Raw genomic sequence first — 25,707 nt, 5'->3', positions numbered from 1 at the left:
AACCCAGCATAAGCAGGAAAAAAAAAAAGCAAAAAAAAACTTAAGGAAAAAAGATTAAATAGGGACATACTGATATAGAAGTCTGGTACACGTACATGTACAGCAGAAGCTGATTTGTAGGAAACTTACGCCTCTTCTATGGAGCTTAACAATATTGCAGTGTCAGGCTGCCCTTAACCTCCCACTTCTGTCATCGTTGCTGTTCTTTTGTACTGTTCCTCCAGGGTCTATAATGCAGAGAATTTAATTTGAAATCAGAAATACTATTTACATTTTAAAGTTCTTTTTGCCCTTTTCTCCCAGGTAAATACATTTAAGTTTGCCAGCCACTAGATAACTCAGAAACACTGTATTGTAATTCACTCATTTCTACCTACAAAGAAAGATTTGACGTTACTAGGTTTTTATTCTAAACAGAAATATGTGATATTACTACAGCAAGATGCTAAGAAATATACCTACTTATGATTCCCTACTTAGCTTTTATGAGAACTTCTCCTACCAATATGACCTGAAATACTCTTTTCAGCATGAAGTCGCTGAAATGCTCTTAGATGGAACCAGTACAGCACATCCTTTCGGAAGTCCTTTACCATTACTAACTGGTACTTTAAGATGACATTATCACAACTAGATTTTGCTTCCTTCCTTAGGTTGCTGCCTTCATTGAACAAGACTGCATTGCCAGGTTACTATGACATGCATCATTGTGGAAAAACTTGTATCCAACAGGATTAGGCTAGTCCCCAAACTGTTCTTGCAGCCTAGTCTATTTGGAAACCTGCCATATTCTTTGGTCTAGCCACTGCTTTATTCTACTGTGAGAGTGAATACTTTTAAAGAAAGTAGGGCACAGTTAAGGAAGAGAGAAGGAGAAGAGAGGACAGAAAGAGCAGGAGCTGCTTTCTGATTGAATGCTACATGCAGCTCTTGAGTTATATTGACTATCGTCTTCATCAGCTTGAAAAGGAATTCTGAACCATTTCCAAGCAAAGTGCATTCGTACCTCTCCTCTTGATCATTAACACAGTGGAAGTTGCAGCTTGTTTGCTGATTTGATCAGTAAGAATTCTGACTATCTGAAAGACAGACACATACCAGTGTTTGGCATGCAGGGGCAACATACATACATCATATGTACTCACAGCACACAAGCACTATGATCAGTAGTAGCAAAGTTGGTTCTGATCGCCAATAAAGTGGATCATGCATGAACCAACAACTGGTACACACAACCAGTTATGTCACTGCCTGTTTGATATGTAGCTATTAATTAAGTCTCCTGAAATTATGTTACTTATTTTCTTATCTGAAAAAAATACATAATATTTGTCATTAATTCTTAAACACGGATCTGGAATCACCACATGCCAGAAAACTGTACTGAAATATCTGCTGAGCAGTGAAGCACTGAACAGAGAGCAGTACTGAGATTTACGCTGCTGCATACACTTGACAACACGCACAGGAGCCTTCCAGGAAAAGAATATTCAGAAAATGAAGACCTAGGTGTGAGCTGGGAGGTGGGAGGGAACAAATCTGACAAGTGACATCATCCCTTTCCAGCAGGGGGAAGGCAAACCAAGGAGGGAAGGCATATGAACTTCTGGCAGAAAAAAAAAAAAACCACACAAATGCAGAAAGAGTGTAAGCGTGTCTTGAGGTGATCAACTAAGACAATGATAACACTTATTTTGTTTAAGTGCTTTGAATGGTTTGCTCTTGTTTTTCACAGAAAGAATATGCATGGACTGTTTGTTTAGCTCAAACTTAAAGGACTTCCATTCTCTTTCATGATAAAGTTAATATCTCAGAGGAAATTAAGCAATTTCCACAACTCCAAGAAATGTAAAAGTTTTCGTAAAACTACCCTAGAAGATTAGTCAGCTGTGTAACATTTTGAGGGGATTACCTGAGATGAAGCTTGGTCAGTTCCCTATTAACAAGCACATTTTTTTTTTGAAGCAACTGCAGCTCCGGCATTATAGATTCCTCACAAGAATCTATATTTTTGCTATTACAGTTCTAAATGATGCACATCTCCCAGCAGACTCAGAAGATAAAAACAGACAACTAACACGGTTATGATTTGCTCAGATTCTCTTCAGAGTGGAGAGGGAAAGGGAAGGAGAGGAAGTAAAGGAATACAGGAATTCATAAATTTCTAAGCTGTTGGAAACAAAGCATGAAACAGCCTATGCCTCACAAAGCTTTCCCTTTCTCCACCTGCAGCCATTTCTATCTTATTTAGCAAATCACCTCTACTTTTCCTTAAGTCACTTGGAGTCTCAAAGAAAACCTCTCAAGTGAGGGCAAAGGAGGGAAGCAATACTGACAGAGTCTCACAGCAATTTCCAAAGTTCTAAAAGCCATGGTTTAGAAAGAGAAAAAGCTATGAAAAGTTAGATAATGACAATCCAAATGAAAAATCCCTCTCCTCACTACCAGTTTTATATTCTCCACAAGCACTCTCAACACTGCAGAGACTTCTGCTGTCATCAGTCTCCCTACTCCTGGAAGAATTCAGAATTCTACTCATTTCAAACAACAAAATGAAGGTTAAAGGGTGGGAAGAAGAAAAAGGAAGAATAAAAACAAACAAAAATATTTCTCATTCTCTATACATTCAAAAAGACATATTTTTCACAGCTTTCAGCAAAGTTTATACAGAAAGTTTATTGTTTACTTTTATACATTCTAAAAGCAGAAATAAAAAATAAAAATTAGGGCCAATATTAAGTATACAAGAGATTTGTAGCACAAGTATTTAACAACTGTGGAAAGATCAGACTATTAAACATCGTAGGAGCTAACAAATAAGTTTGCCTACGTCCAAAACCATTATCAGTGATTAACATGCCAAAACATAGATTCTTCATTTGATAAAATAATTATTTTCTGCTAATAATTTTTTTTAATTGCCAAATATTTTAAGTACAGCTTTGTTTTTTTTTTTAATCCCATTCATGTATACATAGGTGGTTTTTTTTTTTTTTTTTTTTTTTTTACACCTGAATATTTAGAAGAAAATCTTCCACTTTTCTACACTTCACGTTCCTGCACAAACACTACACATTTAATTTTTCAAGCTGGCATATTCAGAAGTGATCACACTTAAACAATAATTGTCTCAATTTACTCAACTGCTTTCCTCCACAGCTACCTCTCAAATATCAGGTAAGAATTCATCCTTGAGTAAGAACCAGCAGGTTTGTTCTTTATTATTCATTTCCCGACAAAATCTGCTCCTACAGAATACCAGTCAAGATCACAGAACATTTTGCTGAATGAGAATGATACATGAACATTTTAAATCAAGCCAGAACTATCTGAAAATGTAGTTCAGTGCTGTCACCTAAGAAGCACATTGCTAAATTCCTTCCCACCAATTCATCTCCTCTTCTCATTTTTACACTACTTTCCCTGAAAGAAAAGGCATACCACTTAACTTCAAAATGTTAAACTTCCAACAGCCTCTTGGGGGAAATATTAACTTAAATGTTTCCATTAGGTCAGCAACTTCGTACATCTTACTTATTTAAACGTTTCTTCAGTTGTTCTAGATGCCTCGCATCAGTATCCTGTAGAATTAAGACGGTGGCTTTAGACTGAAATGGATTAAACTCTATAGTCATCAAACAACAGAGATCTATCAGTTGTTTTTGACATTTTTCTAAGCCATCCTTAAGCTTCGGTTGTGAAGCCGGATCTTTTCTCAACGAATACATTTCAGGCACTGAAAATCCTATCAAACTTGTTAGTATATCATCAGCAAAATCTACTTCAAGGTAAGCAGAACCATCAGAAACTTTTGCTTTTATACCCCAGGACCCATTACTGCTTGTGAGGTTTCCAGTAAGAGTTACAATAAAACACTTAACCTTCACAATTGTAACAGTTTCTGGCTTTTTTTCAAGGAGAAGGTAAATGTATGTGAAAGGTGGGGAATCTAAATCAAGATCGCATGCATCTTCTGGTCTGCAAAGTATGGCCTGCTGATCTGCTTCTGGATCAGTTTTTGAGAAAGATACAGGATCCTTGTTCAACTGCCTGGTGTCAAGAGCATGACAGGATTGACAGCTGCTCTCACCTAGGTCTAAATCATTCTGTCCTTCTTCATGAGGATTTTCCAAAAAAACAACTGCCGAGCTGCAGGCCTGAGATACACTATTACACTCTAAAAAGTGACTAGTACTAGTTCCATCTCCAGTAAATATTGCTCTTCCAAAATTCTTTTGTTTGCTGATAACTTCTACAGGCTTCTCTCTTTCATGTCCATCATCCTTTTCAGAAGTTTCATTTAAAGATGAACCACAGGAGCTTTGGTATGTATGTGGAATTCTCTCAGTAGTTAAATTTACTTTTCCATTCCTGGGAACTGACGGCACTTCTTCCTGCTCTGTTCGGATCTCTTCTTCCAGAAGAATGTCATCTTCCAAAGGAAAGTCATTTAAAAAGGCATCATCATACTCCACAGAAGGTGGAGTTTCTTCATCTAAATGAGGCAAAAGATCTACTGATTCCTGTTGCAAAGTATTTTCATTGTATGTAGTGAGTGAACCCGAGGCTGTACTAAAATTGTTGCTTCTACTGCAGTATCCACTTTCTAAAGATATTTCATTATTTAAAATAAATTCATTATTTTCATCAAGACTGGCCAAGAGCTCTTCATCTGAAGGGCCTAGAGTTTGTCCTAATTCATACACAGGACTTGGAACAATTTGTTCATGACCAGGTTGTCCAACAGAATTTGGGTTCTCAGCTTCTCCAAGTAATCTAGCAAGGACCCTTTCCTGAGAATACTCCTCCAGAAGAGCATCCACCTCACCACCCAACAGTTTTACATTTTCTGGTTTAAGCAAAAGGACTCCAAGACGATATGCAACATTACCATGCACGGTAATTTTTGTTCCAGGTGGAAGGTTGCTATGGAGGACAGGCACTGGCTGATACTCCATGCCCTGGATTTGATGTATCCCATCAGTTAGCTGCAGCATCAGCATTCGAGTAGGCTTTGCTTCCCAGGGCTTCTGGAATGCCTGCGCATTGGCTGTTACTTCTTCATTTACAGTACTTTTCCCTCTTATCTTCTGCAACTGGGAATATGCTGGCTGGCTAACATCAAGCAATGAATCAATCTGTAGGGAGTAAAAGCCAGACAACTCTCCTTTGGGGGCATCTAAGATGCCATCAGGCAAAACTGGATATTCCAAATCTCTTAGATCGGTAAGTAGCCATTGCTCAAATACCTGCCTGTTAATTTGAGCTTGACTTAAGTTACCACCACCATTTTCTTCCTGAATCCAATTAATACATGCTTCCAGCCACGTCAAAGGAACTTTAACATGCCACGTGGATGAAAGCCAGGTTTCCACTCTTGCTGTGACATTAGGTGTAGACATTTTCTTTCAAGCTGAAACAAAATCCAGAAAGACATATTTACGCTTCTGACAACAGCTGAATTTATGACATATCTCTCACTCTTATAATACAGCAATTCGCTCTCATTTAAAAGTCCAGCTATTCCAAGTGTGACAACATAGAAACATTTTCAACTAGAAACACTTCCATGGACACTAAAAATAAATATGCATTTCCAACATTTCAATAAGTAAGCTTCAGATGGCATCAGCAACCTATGCAGTTTGCTCATGGAGGATCAGCATTTAGACTTCAACAACCAACCCTCCTTGGTGAGTCCTCGTCTCCTGATGATTTAATCAGAAGTACACAACTGCTTCCCTCTTGTGCATGGAAAGACCAGACCAAACCAAGTTAAATTAAATGACCAGAGCTAAGTACAAAAATGGTTCTTCCATTTATTTTTTATTTTCTTCCTCTGGGTCCTGCTGTTAATGTTGAATTTTCTCCAGAAACTGACCTGAGATGACGTTCTCCCGTTCACGGACAGAAGTGGAAGGCCCCATCCACAACACAGCCACGCAGATCTGCTTGCTCCCGTGGTGCTGGAGCTTCGGGCCTAACAACAGGATAACGTGAAATACCACTACTACCTCGAGCCCCAGAACAGGGTTTGATGGCAACACCTCATGGCAGTCATCACCTGATGATCACCAGGGGCTAATAGGCCACAGCCTCTGCTTAGTTTAGGGAGTAGTTGCGTGTAACCGTGCCTGAAAGCAGTGCATCCCCAGGAAAGAGTGACCAAGGAACTACACAGTGAAACTCGGCTGTCAGAGCAGCTAAGCTACACAACGCCTCGTTTTGGCCACTATATCCTATAACTATATAAACGAACACCTGTCCCAACACTCCCTAAGGCCCCACCACACCACCACCAACGTACGACCGGCTGGGCCAGGCTCAAGGGCTCCTGGCGGGCGAGGAGACCCCTCCAGGCACCTCCGGCGCGTTCCACCCCGCACTTACCCCAACCCCGGCCCCAGCCCCGAGCTGCGGGACTACACCGAGCCCGCGCCCCGCGGCAGCCAATCACAGCCGCGACCCGCGCGCCGTTTTAGGCCTCGCGAGAGCTCCGCCCCCCCGGCGCCGGGAGCGGGCGCCAGGCGGGGTTTTCGCAGGCGCCATTTTCTCTGCGCGCGACCAGGGCGCTGTGGGTCTCCTTCGCCGTTTCCCGCTGTCGCCGCCGCCGCCGCTCCCGGGGCGGCTTCCGCCCGGCAGGTAGGAGTACCGGCGGAGCGCGGCGGGCACTGCGGGCACTGCTCTCCCGAGAGCGGCGAGGCCGGCCTCACCGCGGCGCACACGGAGGGCGGGGCGGAGCGGGGGCCGCCCGCCGCGCTGACGGGCAGCGCTCTCCCCCAACGGAGCGGTGGCAGGGCCGCGCGGGGGGGGCGCGGCGGGGCCAATCGCCGGGTGACGGCGGCGGAGGTGGTGGGGCGCGTTGGGGGCTGCTCCCCTTTTTTTTGCTGTGCGCGTGGGGGCCGGCGGCGGCTGCAGGTAACGTCGGCCCCCGGCGAGGTGTGGCGGGGGGCGTAGCGTGCCCGCTGGGCAGGGGGAGATGGGCGCGGGGAGGCCGGGCCCCAGCGGGGGGAGCGGGGCCGGGCCGCACCGCACCCCTCCCGTGACACAGCGCGGCGAAAGGCCCGGGAGGGCCGCGGGACTTAAGAGGGTCCCACGGGGACCTCGGTGAGGCGGTGTGGAGGAGGAGAAGAGCGGGGGGGGGCCCCGCACGAGCGGTGCGGCCGAGGCTGGCGGCGCTGCAGCGGCCGCTCTTGAGGGCGGGGTAGCGGCCGCCGCCACCTCTCCGCGCCCGCCCTTGGTAACAACTCCGCGCCCGGGGCGAGTTGTCGGCAGTTATGGCGGCGGGGGGAGGGCGCTGGCGGCCGCGGCCTGGGCCGAGAGGCCTCGCCGGTACGGGGCGGTGTGTTCCGCGCCGCCGACGGCGCCTTCCTTAAGCTCCTCGTGCCGCCAGGCCGTCCCGCGCAGCGAGGCGAGTGCCGCCGTCCGCCGTCTTTGTGTTCCCCCGGGCGGAGGGCGGCGATCTCCATGCGGCCGCGTGGTGGAGGTTTCTCCGCTGTCGGCTCCGCCTAGCAGCGGGCAGACGCCATTGCAGCCGCCGCCATTTCTGCTGCGCCCCACCGCCGCCGCCGGGAGCTGGATCTCGGGCTGCGGGTTACGTAACGGCAGTTGCCCGGGAAGCGGGCGGCGAGGGAAGAACGGGACGAAGCCGCGTCCGCCTTTCCCGGCGCTGTTCTTGGGGCTGCGGTCGCCGATGCGGCCGCTCGTGGACAGTTTATCCTCCTGGTGCTTATGAAAATGTTGCGTTCGTCAAGTTCCACCAACTCAATTTACAGAGCAGGCACGGTAACGGAGAGTATGTTAAGTACACGTGACGGAGGAGATTTGGTGTAGGTGATCAGTACAGGAGACTGGGGGAGATGAAGCCCTGAACCAAGATATTACATTTCATTCCCTTCCCCGCGGACCTGAAATTCTTGGGATGGTCGGAAGTAGAATAACCGGTGTTCAGAAGGGCTAGTTGAACCTTGTGAAAATCCCTTTCGCTGCGTGGTAGCGTTTTGGCTCCGTCTGGTTGAGACTCATTAGCTCACGCGAGGCAAAGGCCAGCCTCTCCCGGAAAGGCGCGCTGCTTCGCGGCTGCCGCCTGTCCCTTACAGCGCGGCTGTAACAAGTTAACAGCTGGCTCCTGGCTGAGAGTACCTTTTAAAAGTTCTGCTCGCCTCCCTACTTAACTTTGTTGAAACCAGACTGTCAAACATTTCCTAGAAATTAAACAATAAGTTACTAAGGAGGCTAGTGGATTGTGTGGTGATGCTCTCTGTAGAAATAACGTTTTGGAAGAAATTAAGTTGCAAAATAATTTGTCTAGGCTTGCAAGTATTTCCAGATGTACTTAACAAAAGAAGGTATGCTAAAATGCCGCCTAGTTAGTAGACACGGGATTTATAGAATAATGTTGACAGTTACCATAAATGAACTGTTTTTTATTTGAAATTGTTCAGAACTGAACACTAGGAGCAGATCCTTATATGATGTCCTTTTAAAATACAAATTCAAGGCATGTAGCATATAACATGTTAAAAATGAAGGAATTGTATTCTTTAAGAAGCTGAAAATCACAGTAACTGTAATTACTTAAATCAAGCAAGTGCTTGGAAAGTACGATATTTGAGACTATAACTGTTTATTTGTGAGGTTACACGTTGTTTTAATATCTCCTCTTAGTGGTGTCTTTGGCCTTCTTACATTTTCTCATTTATAAAGAAGAGCTTTACAGCAAAAACTTGGGTCAGACCTCTTTTTTCTGGCTGTAGTGAGAATCATAGGTGGAAGCGAGCAGGGTCGCAACTCATCTGTGCTGTTTTCATAGGCTTGGGAAGTGATAGGCTGTTGGATTTTGATCCCGCCCAGAATACTTGAGTTTTTCTCCGCAAGGATATATAACAGCGGTAAGTTCCAGAAGCAGGCATTTATCTTCTTCTCTTCAATATAATGCATTGTTCACCTTCTTATGAAATAGGTATGCTAGCTCTTTTATTCTTCAACAGGTTTTGTCTGCCCACCTAAGAAAAGAAGGTAATGGAGACTGAGCAACAGGAGGAGACCTTTACCAACACAGAGACAAATGGTAAATTTTTTAAAGGACTATTTTTTTCTGAATTAGCCTTTTATAATTTTATTGTTTCTAAATGTCTTGTAATGCTTTAATTGTATGAAATATGCATTTATCAGCTTCAGTGTTGCATTCTGCATTAAATCTTTCTGTTTCCATACCCTATCTGACTTACTTTTGAAGCGTGAAAGCATAGTTTTTCTTTGGCTGTTGTAGGGATTGCATAAATGTCTGCAACTATGTAAAAATATCAGTAATATCTTTTAACTGTATTTTATTCATTGCAGGAAGTTAGGGCAGTAGTGCTGAGTTGATTCATGACAGTTTTTCCAAACAGTGTTTGAAATGCTGCTTTCCTGTTATTTCACTGTGGACAAAGTGTTGTCCACAGTGTTGTCCAGTGTTGGACAAACTACCTTTGAACTTCTTGGTTGGAAGGTTTTTCCCAGTTGTAAATTGTAAGAGGAAATACTGGATGGGTGATGCTGTATTGTTTTAAACAGCATGTTGCTAATGTGTCACCGACCAAGCGTATAATATTCTCAGTTAAGTAATGATTCTTAGGTTTTTAAATAGGGTCTCAGTAACAGAGTGTTGCAGGCTGATATAGTAAAAATCTGTTGACCTGCTGTGGATGCTGAGATTGGATGTCAGTAATTAGTATTGGGCTGATAGGAAAGAATGTGTTAGAAAGAGGATAAACTTTACGTCTGTTTCATTTTGTTTTGACTTAGAAAGTTAAATAAGTGTTTGTGTTTCCCCCCTATGGACCTTTCTACAGGCAAACGTCCTGCTGAAGATATGGAGGAAGAACAGGCCTTCAAAAGATCTCGGAATACAGATGAGATGGTTGAATTACGTATCCTGCTTCAGAGCAAAGTATGCTACCTTTTTATGATTGCTCTGTTGTTGTTTATAGTGTTGCTCAAGACAGCTTTGACAAAGTGTAAGATGGGACATAGATTTAAAAGGAACATGCTTTATTTAATATAAAATAAGTAGAAATATTTTTCAGTGTGCATGGATAGTAGTAGAAGAGTTTTGTGATGGAATTTTCTTCAGTAATTCTTTCAAAGGGTAAGTTCTTGAGAACCTACAGGCTTATTTCTAGAAGACACAAATTCTGAAGAAAGCAATAGAAATGAACAGCTGTTTTTCTTGCGTTTGAGTGGATTGTTATTTTTGAGCAGAGGAGGGGGAAAGAGGTATGTGACTGTGCATTAGTCTTCAGAAAACAAGCAATTCAGAGAATAGTCAGCCAGCGATTGTTAATTATGTGTGGGAGTTGAGATGAGAACTAACTTGGGATTTTAGTAACTTTCCCTGACAAATTTTCTAAAGCTGTTCAAATGCACCAGCAGAAAAAAATGTGGGAGTAATGCTTTAGGGATTGCAATAGTTTCATTAGCTAGTGTAAATTGTTACTGTAAACTTGCTATGTATGAATTTACTGCTTACAGTTGTCAATTTATGTTGTCTGAAGTATCTCAGTCTTTTGTGTTAGCATGGGAAAATATCTGAACTCCGTGCAGCATTTCTGACCAATAGTCAAGTTACATGGAAATGTTTGTGCACTGTTAGCTTCAGGTATGAACTGCATGTAGTCCTTGAAATAACCTGGTTAAAAAAAAAAAAAAAAGGTGTAATTTTGCAATTACTCTTTTTTGAGCTCTGCTAGTTTACTTCTGGTGCTTCTTTAGAAACATTTAGAAAGTTAGTGATTGTTAAAGTTGTCTTCGCTTTTTGCGAAGTATACCACTCTGAAAAGTCAATTGACTTAAATAGATGTAAACCAATGGAAGCCCTTACAGTTATCAAAAAACATTTGGAGTGCAGAAGTGAAATTTGAATGTTACATAAAAACAAAAAAGGTTAAATTAGGGAAATCGCTCATGTTCATGGAATCTCCTTTTTTGAAAGTTGTAGTCTTAACAGCTCTAACATAGGCAGAATTGTCTAGAGACTTAAATTTGGGTTTGAAATAATATTAGTTGTAAAACTGAACTTGCCTCTCTTAGAATAAGTAAGAGTTGTTGCCATTTTTCCTATGGACAACCTTTATTAGCTTGTTTCTGTTTGATCCAAACCTTTCCAAAGCAAACCCAAGTACCCTCCTGTTCCTTCGCCCCACCCAATAGGGTAGTACAAAAATAGATACATGATGCTTATTCTGAAGTTCAGAATGATTGGCGTAATGTGACTTCTGAAAACTCTCTTTTAGAACGCTGGAGCAGTGATTGGAAAAGGTGGCAAAAACATTAAGGCACTTCGTACAGACGTGAGTATATATGAGTTTGAACTAATTTAACACCAATTCTTTCAGAGCACTACATCAAAAGCTTGGTTGCATTCATATTTAGAAATGGGAGCAATTCAACTCTAGACACCAATAGTCTAGTTACAAGCTATATGTAGATTGCTATTGTAGGAAACTTAGTAATTAAAGCCCAGCTTGACTCATGTGGGAGAAGAGGTTTGTATTAAAACCTCTTCTCTTTTGAATAGAATTCCACTAAATTACACACTTCAAGTGAATTAACATCCTAATGAGAAATACTGAAAGAGCTTAAGACCCTTAATAGTACCATTTCCCATATGTGTGAATCAATTACAGTGCTACTGAAACCATTGCAGGTGGCTGGCTTAACCCAGTGATAGAGGAATTCTTTAACTTCCTTAAAACAAAACAAAAACAAAAAAAAACACAACAAAACACAAAAATGGGCTGTCTGTTCCTTAACAGCTTGCACATGAAACACAAAAGCATTAACGTTAGGTTTACTTGATTAAAATATGGGCATAGAACAGTAGAGAAACACGATTTTATTACTTGCATACATTTTTCAGTGGTCATGACTTATATGCTTATTCACATTTTATAGTGGGTTGACTCTTATGATTGCACACATGTTCAGCATTAATGTTATGTATTTATAAAACTTGGCAACGCTTCTTAAATTCTGTTTGTTTACACTCCTGTACTTAACATCAACTACAATTTCAATAATTTTTTCAAGCAAGACTCTGTTCAACACAGTATTTGGCAATGTGTCAGTGCAAATCTGTTCCAACTAAGGTCATAAATACAGCAAGTAGGTTTAAACTGAAATGGTCAGGAATCATACATACGCTCTCTTTTGGCAGCTAGTGGTTTTCTCGTTTTTTTTTTTCTTTTTTGGTTTTTTTAGTTTTTTTTTTTTTTAATAATTAGTACATCACCTAAGTCCAGATAATTTAGATTGGTCTGGAAAACTAACTTTCCCGATTTGCCCAAGGTCTTCGTAGTACCAGTCTTGACAGGTTTTGTGTCTGCCCTCATGAGCCAGCCTGCTGCTGAAACGTCTATGTTAAAAGTTAGTTCAGTCAGAGTTCAGTCATTTTTAAGGTCCATACTGATAAGCCACAGTCAATGTAGCAATCCGTTATTGTGTTAGTCTTCAGAACAACGTAAGCTTGTTTCATTAATTGAGAGTAATGAGTATAGTTTGTATTAAATTAAAATTTATTGCTTTTCCCCCTTTTCCCTCTCCTTGTTTTTTTGGCCATATATCTCCGTTGCCCATGTACTGGATCGTCTTGCCCCTGCGTTGCCCACCATGACGTTGGCCCATCCGCCCCTGAACGCCCATGTGAAAACCCTGGTTGGCTATGCCCAAAAATGTGCTCGTTGCCAAACGGGTACCATACTTGACAACTTCCGATTGAATACCCATGCCCAATGCCAACATCCACGAACGCCAATGACCAATGCAGTACAATGCCAGTGTTTCAGTCCCAGACAGCAGTGGCCCCGAGCGGTATGTCCCAACAGTTTATGCCTCACTGCCTGATTAGAAAGAGAGAAATGTATTTTATTACCTGCCTTTATATAATTAAATAGTATCCCCTTATAGACGGTGTATTGTTTTTTTCAAGTTTTCTGTCTTATTTTCCCCATTAAGTCTTTTTGTCACTGAACTTTTACGTGAGTTGCCCACCCAAACAATCCACTAATTTTATTTCAATGGAAGGAGCACAGCTTCAAGTGTTGCATATTCGCTGCATTGTAAATCAAATTGTTTCAAAGTAGTCTCTCGCTCTGTCTTTGTGGCCCACCTTGCTCCCTCAACATTGCCTGTTCATAATTATTTCTGATGAAATGCTAACTCTGGTTCACTTTCCTTCACTTCTCATTTGTATTGTCCTTTTTTGTCTTGCATTTGTATTTGTTTTCTTGCAGAGCCCATTAGTAATCTAATTTCTAACTGGTCTCATAACCTTACTCCAGATACAGTGTTCACCACTTGCATATCCCCACTTAAACTAGGAGAAGGTGTGCCAGTTTTATCAATGTAACAGCGAGGGTATCCTAAATTAGTGGTGGCGGGGAACATGAATATTCACTTCTGCTTTCAGTTCTGCGTCAATTTCTTGCCCACTTAATCTGAGCCCTTCCAAAAGCCCGTTCTCTCTCTCTCTCTCTCTCTCTCTGTCCCTCTCTCTCTCTCTCTCTCTCTCTCTCTGCAAGACCTACCTAATCTTAAATTTATCATGCATATGTACTGGCTATAAACAAAGATGCATGTGTTCTGAATTCAGAAAACAGGTTTACTTTAAATGGGGAATACTGGCTAAGTTCTTCAGTGCAGTAAATCTTGTTAGAATTTTACGTATCATTATGAATAAAAAATTTACTTCTGCTTCTTCTTTTCACCTTCTCCATATTGTCTGGCACTGTGGGTTCTGACAGCATCTTGAGTATAAGTGCAGATATAGAGACAATTGGAGAAATCTTGAAGAAGATTATCCCTACTTTAGAAGAGGTAAGTTTCTTAACATGTTTATTCTTTAGGCCCACAAGGTTTGCTTTTAAAAATCAGATAATTCTAGATGATTTGCTGCTTTTTAATACATTAAATAAGAAAATACAAAACAAAAGCCTTTTAAAGAAGGAGTACAACCCTCAAACTACATGTTGGCATCTTTTTTTTGATAGATGACAGAAAGAGCAGTCTCTAAATAAAAAAATGAATATTTGGAGCAGCCTTTCCCTTCCTCCTGCTTTTAGAACACTTGTCTCCTAACTTTTTTAGCTTCCAGTTTGAACTAGCCACGTTCTCATTTGTACCCTGCCTTGGTTTTGTAAGCTTGTTGCGCTGTGTATTATCTTCTGAAATTGTTGCAGACGGTTGTGCAACGTAATAAAAAAAGTAAGGAAGATGGTCTTTACATCAGTTCATGTTGAGGCAAGATACTATTATGTCAAGGGAAATAAAGGGTTACAATTCTGCAGTTGACTAAATCATGCTATCCTCTTTGGAGGAAAAAAAAAAATTGTCTCATTTCTTTCTTTAATGTGTATTTCTGACAGTATCAACACTACAAAGGCAGCGACTTTGACTGCGAGTTAAGACTTCTTATTCACCAGAGTTTGGCAGGAGGAATTATTGGTGTCAAGGGTGCTAAAATCAAAGAACTCAGAGAGGTACTGTTTCCTGTTTTTCCAAGACTCGGCTTTTGTTCTGCCTGTAACTTAGTGTTTTGTGTTCATAAAGAGCCTGTGTAAGTATCATCTGTTGGGTAGTTCCTTCTGACCACACTGTGTGTGATTTCTCTATCCTGAGATGAATTTTTATTGAAAACATTCAGAAATACAGAGGTGATTAATGACAGGGCCTAGTACTTCTCTTCAAGCTTTTAAGCAATATTACTGGTAGACTAATATTTATAAAGGACACTTCTTAATTTAAAAAGTTAATCACTCCTAGAAGGATCTGCTGTATAGGCTAGATTCCTTGGAGTGAGTGGCTGGACATGCAGAATGATTTAAGGTGAATCCGTTTCTACAAACTCTCATGATGATAATTCAGTAGATGCTTGAATATCTATCTGAAACTTGAAGACCATTGTTTTCCTTCAGTAAAGGAACGAGGACTTGTTCAAAACAGCTAATGGTCTCTGTGAGTGTAAAAACCTTTGTTTGCTGTCCTTTCTTCGCATTGTGTGAGAGGCAGTTTAGGTCAGTTCATGTATAAGCTGCTAACTCTGTGTATGCTGAGGAAGGCAAGATGGCTAGACATATAATCCCAGCAGCGTTGCTGTCTTGTATCAAAAGCATGTTTTCCTGACAAGTGAAAGTTAATAAAACTTGTAAGCTTGCAATGGATGTGTGATCCTTAATGTTAGTATTTAAGTACATAATGATATACGTAAGCCATAATTAACAAAGGGGAAAAAAATGAACTTTTTTCCTCATAATGCAAAAATATATAATTACAGAGCTTTAAAATATATATTCCTAAAATCCATTTTTTTGTGAGAACTCAAAAGCAAGAAAGTACTTAAAATAACTGGAAGTTCAATTGCCTTTGGAATTGTTTAAAAGCATTTTAGTGGGCATTCTACCCATTTTATTTTCAACAAGTTTATAAAGTTGTTTGAAATAATAATATTTCAGAGTCCTGTATTTTCTTTTCAATAGAACACTCAAACCACCATTAAGCTCTTCCAAGAGTGTTGTCCTCATTCAACTGACAGAGTGGTGCTTATTGGTGGAAAACCTGATAGAGTTGTTGAATGTATCAAGATTATTTTGGATCTTATCTCTGAGGTAATTTGAAATAAATTTGAAATTATTCCTTTTTTTTTTGCATTTATGAACAATAGGGATTGTTTGGTTGGAACATTACATCTTTCAGTTTCTGTTTTGAATTCATTACCTCTTACTTTTCTAGTAGCAAAGTAGTTGCCGTTTTCCAGAATCAGGATGCACATATAAGCAATTATCATACTAGCGGGAAATTATTCATGCTTCACTAAACATTAAGATGCAAAAATTGAAAATCAAGGCAACTGATAAGAAATAGCAGTTCCTCTATCATAGTTAAGTTCACAGGAAACTCATCACCATCTCCTTTCTTACAAGCATCGTGAAATCAAAAATAAGTTCTAAACACATAAATTCACTTCTATACATGTAATGTATTTTAAATATGCTAATTATAATGGTGTTCACTTCTTGTTCATTTGTTTTAGTCTCCAATTAAAGGACGGGCCCAGCCTTATGATCCCAACTTCTATGATGAAACGTATGACTATGGTGGCTTCACTATGTTTGATGATAGAAGGGGACGTCCAGTGGGCTTTCCTATGCGTGGGAGAGGAGGTTTTGATCGAATGCCTCCTGGCCGTGGTGGACGACCGATGCCTCCCTCGAGAAGAGATTACGATGATATGAGTCCTCGTAGAGGACCTCCACCACCTCCACCAGGTCGTGGTGGCAGAGGTGGTAGCAGAGCTCGTAATCTTCCTCTTCCTCCTCCACCACCTCCTCGTGGCGGGTGAGTTGTTGTATAAACGCATTGTATAAAACTCAAGTTGTATTGGATTGTGTTCAGGTTCCCAGTGTTTGCCTCACACTGCCATGCTGTTAGTGATTATGGAAGATTATGTATATATTCCTCTGAAGCACTTTGAAATGTACTGGAATTTATTTTTTGTACTGTAGCATGCAGCCTGCTAGAACTGTGGTCAGTGTAGGGTTCTTTATGTCAATCACTACCTGGCTAAAGTAGTTACAGTTTAAGGTACGTGAAAATCATGAATGTGAAAATTCGAATGAGAATGTAGGAAACCAGTTTATGATGTGAGTTGTGTGATGGTTTTTCATTGCAGAGATCTGATGTCTTATGACAGAAGAGGCAGACCGGGAGACCGTTATGATGGAATGGTAGGAGTTTAAAATTCTCTTTGTTGCGTTTTATAAGTACAGTTAAGCGCATGACTGTCTGAAGGTACTGTTGCTGAACACAAGCGCTTGCGTAGTGTTTTCTATATAAAGCAATACCTCTTCGGAAGGAGTGTTTAGGAGATAAGGATTATCTAGGACAATAACCCTAACCCTCCCCGCCCCACCCCCTGCTGCCATCAGTGTCACAGCAAGTTCTACTGTGCTCTATCCTGCAAGTTTTTGTACACTGACATTCTTTTAGATTTTCTTTTTAGAGAAAATGGCAGAAACAGGAGATGCTAGGCTTTTCAAGTAAAGGAAACATGTCAAAACAATTACCTCAAATTCGTTTATTCACAGAAGCAGTCTTAACAGACATCTTAAAAAAGACAACTATAGATTGATAGTATTTTATATTTTGTTACTAAATTTTGTTATACTAAATTAATTACTTTTAACCATATTAGTGCTAATATCTGCTTAGGGAGGGACGGGAAGGAGGGTGGAATTTTGTAGTTCATGGAAGCTTTAAAAAATACTCTGACGTGCAACTTCTCCAGCAATCATCTGCAGTGATAATAGGTTCCTGTAGTTGTAATAGAAGGAAAGATCAGCTGTCTGTGGTAACGCTTTTTTTTTCCCTAGCTTTGTTGGATACCTTTCTTAAAATGACATGAGATTTTTTTTTTCAGATTTTTAAAAAATATTGTTTAAATTCATGAATGAAGAATAAATAAATAAAGAGGAAGTATGAATAAATGGGCTTTACACATCTCCTTCTGGGAGTAAGAGTTACTGGAAGTACATATTACAAGAACACTGGATGATCACTGAAAGTATTGAAATGAAAAGTCTCGCACTTAACAGATACTAAAAAAAAAAAAGCGTTGCCTACACTACTTAATGTCCCAATAAACTGGAAGAATCAAGAACTATACTGAAATAATTATTTATCTGTATTCATAGGTTTTTATAGCTCAGTTTTCGTGTGTTCACGTTTACAGTTAGTGAAGCTGACCCCAAATATAAACAGGGCAGCTTGCCCTTTCTTGGTATCTGGTTCAGCACAGTCTTGCTTAGCTTTATTCCCGAGTGGTAATGTGTTCCAGCTTTGTTCCCTTCCAGCTAGAATAGAAAAACTAAGTGGATTCCTGTCCAGTCTGCTAATCTGAAAGTTGACCTTTACTTTCTCAACTTGAGTGTCTATGAGAAAGTGGAATCTCGTCTACTCATATTCATAGAACAATAGTTATCAGGTTGTTTTTATCACAAATCCAAAGCACAGTATCATACAAGCTACTGTGAATAAAATTAACTCCATCTCAGCCCAAACTGGTATAAAAATGGATAAACATATAAAGCCATTTTATTCGCTCTCCATCTCCCTCCCCAATTTTTAGCTTAACTGATAATTTTTATAGTATAATTTTAAATTGAGGTTTATAGAGAATTAAAATGAAATAGGTCTCGTAAATGGGCTACATCTTCAAAAACTTTCATGGAGTGTATCTCCATTGTTGAGGTACTTCTGCTCCTTCAGATGATTCCTAGTTCTTTATTTTTATTTAAACATATATACATAAATTCCTGTATAAAACACTGCAGTAAAAGTTCATACACTTCTGAATGCAAAATGCTATTAATGTTTAAGACATTTGACATGAGGCATATACAAATCAGTAAAGGAAGAATATTGGACATCTCTTTTATTTACCTAACTAAATAGAGAAAAAATGAAAATTTCTAGGAAACTTAAGCATGAGTGAAAGTTATAATAACAGGTTTTGACATTGATGGCCATGTGCATCTTCTGTAATAAGCAGTAAAAATTAATACAGCATTATTCATACTATATTCTTTGCCTTACCCAGACAGTATTTAATCTGATTTTCGTTCTAGTACCAGTAGTTGTTAGCACCAGTAAGTCTATAGACTAAATGATTCAGTTATGTATCTCTAGATACCTTGCAGCTAGGGTTTTAGAAGCTGTTTTTAAATTGTGCAGGAGAACTTTCTATCTGTATGCAGTTGTGTTCTATGTTGCACATTTTTAACCCTGCAAAGTTCTGTGCCTTAATAGTAGTTTGGAAACTATATTTTTATAATCTCTTGTTAATCGTTTTCAGTGCTTCCTATAGAATTCTGAAAGTACTATATATTGCATGTTTTAAAAACATAATTAAATGTCTGATGTATGGGAAGCAGTATATTGCTAACATATTGGTTATACTAGGTAAACAGAAATTAATTAGTAGAACATGAGAAGCAGTGTCCTTGACCTGCTACTGGCATTAAGGTGATCCCTGATAGTTTAGCGTTATTAAACAATTTTTTATAACATTCAGGAGAAATGTTACTTTTATATCAGAATAACGCTTTTTGAGGTGTAAGTTTATTACTTTAAAAACAGGTTAAAAAAAAAAGTCTGTTTGTGCTTTGCTGTTAGTTGTCTGCCTACTTATGTTAGAGGAAAATATATCACACTGCAGAAGTGGGTGACCAGTTACAGTTCCCTTAAATTGAAAGTAAAAGGTAACAAGTCTTGTAATTTGTCTAAGCCTTGTACTTTTGCATCTCTGTTGTACTACAGGTAGTTCAGAAAGATGTTTCTTTGTACCACCTTATATTGGGTTTGGCTGTAACTAACTTGTAAGCCTCTAAGACATGGACTTACATTTGTTCTTCCTTTCTTCCTCTTAATGTTTTGTCTGGAAGATGATGCAGTGTCATGTAGATGCCTGCGATGACATGCAGCCTCCAGAGCTGGTGAGTGTCCCTTTTTTCCCAAGAACTTTCACTGAATTGGATAAGTGATAAAGGTGTTTCTTGAGCTTGAATATAGTCAGTGGCAGCTTTCATCTGGTGAAAATACTAAATCTTCTCACTCAGAACTTTCTGCCAACTTGTCCTAACAGTGTGTGGTGTACAAGCATGTTATGTTAATAGAAATGTGGAAGTATGTAGCAACACAGCCAAAAGAGTGGATTTTTCTGTTCCATTGTATCTTTTATAACCTGTTTCAGTTTTATAAACAGTACTGTTTTCTCCATAACTGATGCATTACAATTGCATATATTTAGGATATGTATTTTGTATTGATTTCATTATGTTGTTTTCTCCTAAATCAAACAGGAAATATTAAAAGTTCCTCTTACTGTTTGTGTATTTGAGAATATTCAGTTTGTACAACAGGATTTAGGAAGGAAGGTTCTGACAGGGTTCATCAAGTGTTCATGCTGTCTAGAAATTGTCAAAGCGATGTCAGACATTAAACATCAGTTCTTGCCTCACACAAACACTGCAACTGTGTTGCTTACCTGCTGTCAAATTCATTTGCTGTCCTGTGGCCTTGGGAGGAGTAGCAGAAATGATAAATGATTGTTCTTTATAACAGTTTACCCCAAAAAAGGGCTTCTGTAGTAAACAGCGGCACAGATGTTTGTATATCTGCAGCACGCTACTCTGATCGCTCCCTGAATTAAGTCTTAAGCGGTACCCTTTATTCTCTTGCACATTGTACTCTTACTACAAGCTCTGTTATGCTGTATTGTCATCTGTGCTGCTAAGCAATATGATTACATTATATAGATTACTCAGAAACAGTCAAAGAAGGGGTGAGAGAAGTAGGACTGTTCGAACTGGAGAAGAGAAGGCGTGGGAGGGATTTCATCAGTGTAAGTTAATACTTGAAGGGAAGTTGCATAGAAGATGAAGCGAGGCACTTTCCAGAGCCATTACAAGAGACACTGGACACAAACTGGAACACAGGAGGTTCCCTCTGAACACGAGGCAGCACTTCTTTACTGTGCTGGTGACAGAGCACTGGCACAGGTTGCCCAGAGAAAATGTAGAGTCTCCTTGGAGATCTTCAGAAGCCACTTGAATGTGTTTCTGGGCACCCTACTCTGGGTGTCCCTGTTTGGGCAGGGGTTGGAGCTGATGGATCCAGAGATCCCTGCCAACCTCAACCATTCTGTTATAATCTGAACAATTTGGTGTAAATAGCTTCCATTTTGGTGTTCCGAAAGAATAGAAGATAAATAGGTTTTTGGGAAAAGTTGTTGCATTACAACTTCCTCAGTCTCATAGTTGTGATGGGTTGACCTTAGCTGGCTGCTAGACTTTGTCTAAGCTGTGCTCTCGCTTTCCCTCCTCAACAAGACAAAGGCAGAAAACAAGATTAAAAAGCTCATGGAATGAGATAAAGAGACAAATTACCAAGTACTGTCACCCAGTTTGGGGAAAATTCATGTCGCTTGTTGCCTTAAAACTGCTCAAGAATGGTGAGGCAGAAACACAGAACTAAAAATAGCTTCCCCTCTGAAATCATATTCCCAGGCATGACTTCGGTCCTTCACTCCTGTCTCTTTACCTCCTTCCCAACCCAAGCAGTGCAGGGAGGGTGGGCTTTGGTAGGCTGTGGTCAGTCCTTAACAGATCTCTCTGCTGCTCTTTCCTCCTCACTTTTCCTTGCTCCATAGTATGGGCCCTCACCTGGGTTACCTTCTTTCCCTAACTACACCAGAGCAGGTCCTTTGCATAGGCTGCAGTTCTTCATGAGCTGCTCCAGAATGGGACCTCCCAGTGGGGTACAATCCTGTGGGAACAGACTGCTGCATTATGGGTCCTCTGCTGGACACATGTTCTACCAGAAAAACGTCTTTCTGTCTGAACTCCTGACATAAGCAGTAGTTCCTGCCGGGAGGAACTCCTGTGCAGGCAGCTTCCTTCAGGGCATGTCCATCTGCTGTGGCATGGTGTCCTCCACAAACTGCAGCGTGGATGTTGGCTCTCACATGGTCCTCCATAGACTGCAGTGAAGCAAATGATAATCTCCTTCACTGGTGCAGGGGAATCTGCTCTGGTGGTCTAGAGCACTTCCTGCCCACTCCATGCTACTGCAATCCTTCTGTCCTTGGTGTCTGCGGTATTGTTTTCTTCACATCTTTTTTTCCTTACTCCTCTCTCTCACAGCTGATAAGCGGTGTTTATTTATCTATTTATTTATTACCCCTTCTTAAATACAACATCACAGAAGTGTCACAGACTCTGCTGGTAGGTTCAGCTCTTGCCGGCAGTGTGTCTGTTTTGGAGCCACCTGGAACTGGCTGTATCCAGGCACAGAAGCAGCTCTGATTTCTTCTCACAGAGGCCATTCCAGCAGCTGAATTCCAGAAATTGAATTCTAGAGAACTGCTTTTAGAGGAAAACAATAAAATGAGGTTTTGTGCATTTAGAAGGCATTAAATGAAATGAAACACTTGGATATCAAGTACCAGTCTCCGAATCCTAAAAATAAGTGAGGAGTGCTCACTGCAGTGATTTGGATTTGATGTATGGTGTTTTAGCGGAACAGATGTAACTTGTGTCATGACTATCTGTTTTAAGAAAGAAAGGACTGTAGTATAATTGAAATTGAGAGACAAGTTACAGAGCTGTGTTTAGAGTTGAGTTGTGTTTTAAGACACAGATGAATGGAGTAGGAGGGTTGACAGTCACTGGTAAAGTTTAAGTCACCAGAATGAGGCTTTTGTCTCTCCTGAGCTATATTGGTAGTATTAATGAAGCTGTTCTCAAATCTCTTGATTTGAATGTTTAGTCCAATGATCAGTAGTAGGTAAGCATCAAGAGCTGTCTACCAGCAGCTGAATTAGAAAGATTGCTTGGTAAACTGCTATGTCTGGATTGTTAATGTCATTTTCTGTTTTGCCTCCTTGAGGTTTTGACAAGGCAGGACAAGAGGTTAATGAGATTTGCACCCTTTTCTTTCATCTTGACATATGAGTTTTACTGGGGAAAGATGGTTGTTATATTTTAGCATTTTTATATTGCTAGTAGTGTGAGGGGTTGAGATTTCTGTGTAAAGTAGGCTCAGAGTTAGCAGTGCGTTAACTTAAAATGTAAATGTGTTAATGAAGCATGGCTATTCCCTACTTAAGTGTTTTTCTCTTTCTGTTACAGTTTGAGGGTGGCTCTGGATATGGTAAGTTTTTATACAGATCCTTGATATGTAATTAATTATGAAGTTATCAAAGGACTTGGTGCATACGTTTAAATCAGACTATTCTTATGCAGGGGGCCGTGGTTCATATGGAGATCTTGGTGGACCTATCATCACAACACAAGTAACGATTCCCAAAGATGTAAGTAAAGTGATCTTGCTTTTAACTTGTTTCTTTAAGATAAAGTCACAGAGATACTCAGAACAATTTTAATAGTTAGTATTGAATAATAAAAATGGTCTATGTAACTTCTTTTTCAAATGATCAGCCAGTTCTCCCAATTTTATCCCACCTCCGTTTATGTACTTAGTATTGCGGGAGATGTTTTGAGACTGTGAAGAAGGAACCTGCCATTGCAGCTCTTAAAATTAAACTCATGCTCAAATATTGCTGTGACTTCTCTAATTGTTATGTCAAGAAAGAACAGTAAATGAATGCTTTTCTTTCTTCCCTAGCTGGCAGGATCTATTATTGGAAAAGGAGGCCAGAGAATCAAACAAATACGGCATGAGTCTGGAGCTTCAATCAAAATTGATGAACCATTAGAAGGCTCAGAAGATCGGATTATAACTATTACGGGAACACAGGACCAGATACAAAATGCACAATATTTACTGCAGAACAGGCAAGTTGAAGTTTAATGTTGCTCTCATTGTCAGTTTTAAATTGATTTTTTTTTTTCTGGTGCGTTCTAAATTTCTTCTCTGTAATAGAGGTTTTTGGAAGGCAGGTTTTAAGTAACTGTTTGAACCTAACCTCTCCAGTGGTAGTTCTGCCTTGATTCTCTTCTGTTTTCCATTCTAACTAAAACGAAGACACTCTCAAAACTTATTTGCTGGAAGACACCTTAACCAAGCAGTCCTCTGATTTCTCTGGTGAAAACTGCTGCAAAAAAAAAACCAAAAACTACCTGTAATAAATTACATAGAGCCTGTAGAAAGTTTAGAAGATTTCAGTGGATGTTGGTCTAGTTCTGTGTGGAAGACTAGTGATTTTGTTGTTTTTAGATAATCAAATTGACAACAAATCACAGTCTGCCATATGGCACAGATCATGCCTCTACAGGACAAGTTGAAATCAGGACAAATTTGGTGCTGTTAAGCAGCATTTCACACCTTGCTGGCGTTACTTTGTCATTTCTGCCAAATACAAATAACAGCTTCAGATATAATTTGCTAAGTTTTGCTTTATTAATGTGTTAGTTGTCGTAGCAGATTTTAATGTTTAACTTGACTGAGCTTCAGATCACTAATATCTAAGCGTGCCTAAAATATTTGTGTATATATATGTATATACTATAATTACTAGCAGTTAATCTTTTGTAACTATTTGTTAATGTATTACAAGTTTTTGAAATTTAATCTTTTCTAAGAATGTCATTGTTAATGTTGATGCAAGATGTATGGTCAATCATTCTAATACATGCTTTTTTCTTTTTCTTTTATAGTGTGAAGCAGTATGCAGATGTTGAAGGATTCTAATGCAAGATTATTTTTTCTTTTTTATAGTGTGAAGCAGTATTCTGGAAAGTTTTTCTAAGACTAGTGAAGAACTGAAGGAGTCCTGCAACCTTTTTTTTTTTATCTGCTTCTGTTTAAAAAGCCAACATTCCTCTGCTTCATAGGTGTTCTGCATTTGAGGTGTAGTGGAATCTTTGCTGTCCACCAGATGTAATGTTTTAGTTCCTTACAAATATTTTGGGGGAGGGAAAGGGCGCGTGAGACTAACATTGAAATTTTGAAACAACAGCAGAGAGAGTGAATATCATTTTTGTTCACTGTTGGTGGTAAATTGTAATGTTTCTTTGTAACTATTGTGAACACCCTGCTTTTATGTACACTGTACTTCTTGAAAGGGGGAGAATACAGGTAGTCCATGTGTCCTCAGCACCCTTTGAGAGCAGTGTGCAGAATGTAATGCTCTTTTGTAAGAAACATTTTTGATTTTTCAATAAATTTAGTGAACCTATCCTTGGTGGTCATCTCTCTTTAGATATAAATAAGGTAATACCTAAAATCAGTACACCCTTTTTTCCCCCCCACAAGAAAATGCGTAAGTGAAATTTGCTGTTAAGCTTGCTTTTATGCTTCTTTGATATAGATGGAGCTATGTGGGTTTTTTTTAACAACGAAACTGTGTGAAAGCAATGGCTCAGCTTTGCTATTTGGGGAGAAAATGCAAAAATGTTCATGTGAACTTAGTGTAAAATGACTTTCTGCAAGTGTTTGGCCCTCTTTGCAGTACATCTATATATTGGTGACAGTATATAAATAAAATATTTAAAAACTTTGTGATGTCACTGAATAAACAGTGGTAAAGTACGCTGGTTTTAGACAGCTCGCTTAATGCAAACAACACTTAGACATGGCAGTTGGTTAGCTGTTCTTGGAGCTCTCATTTGTATGAGGTAGACGTTCTTATGAAATTGGCAAATCGGCAGTATATAACTCTGTAATTTGTTTTTGTTGTATACGGAACTTAACCTTGTTTGGTTTCCCTGCTGTATGTTTAATGCCATAGGAAATATGTGAGAAATAAAAAAAAAAAAGAAAAAAAAGCCTCTTGAATATCTCATGTGTAATACCTTTGCATTTGTATTTATAGTTTACAAGTCTAAATTCCACTTCCTAAATAAAAAAAATAAAAACTGCAAACCGATTTGCATATACGTATGAGTGGATTCTTCGTTTCCCTGTTGCTGTAGGCAGGACGCTTCGGTTTCGTAGCTTTTTTTTTATCGGGCTGGGTAATTCCTGCCTTGGTAGGAGGGGAGGTTCGCGGGCATGCCCGGCCTTGGAGCCAATCCTTTAAAGAAAATAAAGACCACGGCAGAGCTACTTCGTGTCCAGGGAAACGAGGTTGGCTTTCCGATAACAAAGGGTGAGGGAAGCACGACGCGCGTCGGTCTCGTTTTTCCTCCGTTCACCGACGCGGGCACAACG

At 40.0% G+C, this 25,707-nt stretch overlaps 2 protein-coding genes across 9 annotated transcripts; one reads left to right on the top strand and one right to left on the bottom strand.

Moving 5' to 3' along the window:
• Window positions 2,982-6,522, bottom strand: RMI1 (RecQ mediated genome instability 1). 2 transcript variants are annotated; one of them, XM_021379395.1, is made up of 3 exons: window positions 6,308-6,393; window positions 5,882-5,980; window positions 2,982-5,413 (listed from the first exon to the last, which is right to left on the bottom strand). In XM_021379395.1, the coding sequence occupies exon 3, from the start codon at window positions 5,400-5,402 to the stop codon at window positions 3,531-3,533; it is 1,872 nt and encodes a 623-aa protein (XP_021235070.1). In that variant the 5' UTR covers window positions 5,403-5,413; window positions 5,882-5,980; window positions 6,308-6,393; the 3' UTR covers window positions 2,982-3,530. The 2 variants fall into 2 exon arrangements, with proteins under 2 accessions (XP_021235070.1, XP_021235069.1); XM_021379394.1 differs by having other exon boundaries at window positions 2,983-5,413; window positions 6,391-6,522.
• On the top strand, window positions 6,505-25,423 carry HNRNPK (heterogeneous nuclear ribonucleoprotein K). Of its 7 annotated transcripts, none has more exons than XM_021379402.1 (16): window positions 6,505-6,642; window positions 8,813-8,891; window positions 8,991-9,070; window positions 9,837-9,934; window positions 11,277-11,333; window positions 12,809-12,852; window positions 13,785-13,857; window positions 14,406-14,519; window positions 15,516-15,644; window positions 16,070-16,374; window positions 16,709-16,763; window positions 19,479-19,529; window positions 22,725-22,746; window positions 22,824-22,906; window positions 23,221-23,390; window positions 24,274-25,423. In XM_021379402.1, exons 3-16 carry the CDS (start codon window positions 9,022-9,024, stop codon window positions 24,302-24,304), a joined length of 1,281 nt encoding a protein of 426 aa, XP_021235077.1. In that variant the 5' UTR covers window positions 6,505-6,642; window positions 8,813-8,891; window positions 8,991-9,021; the 3' UTR covers window positions 24,305-25,423. The 7 variants fall into 7 exon arrangements, with proteins under 7 accessions (XP_021235077.1, XP_021235075.1, XP_021235074.1 ...); XM_021379400.1 differs by having other exon boundaries at window positions 24,213-25,423; XM_021379399.1 differs by having other exon boundaries at window positions 9,825-9,934.

The sequence above is a fragment of the Numida meleagris genome, chromosome Z (assembly GCF_002078875.1).
Source record: "Numida meleagris isolate 19003 breed g44 Domestic line chromosome Z, NumMel1.0, whole genome shotgun sequence".
NCBI classification, from domain to species: domain Eukaryota; kingdom Metazoa; phylum Chordata; class Aves; order Galliformes; family Numididae; genus Numida; species Numida meleagris.
The sequence above is the reverse complement of the archived record's forward strand: the minus strand, read 5'-3'. Positions and strand labels throughout refer to the sequence as shown.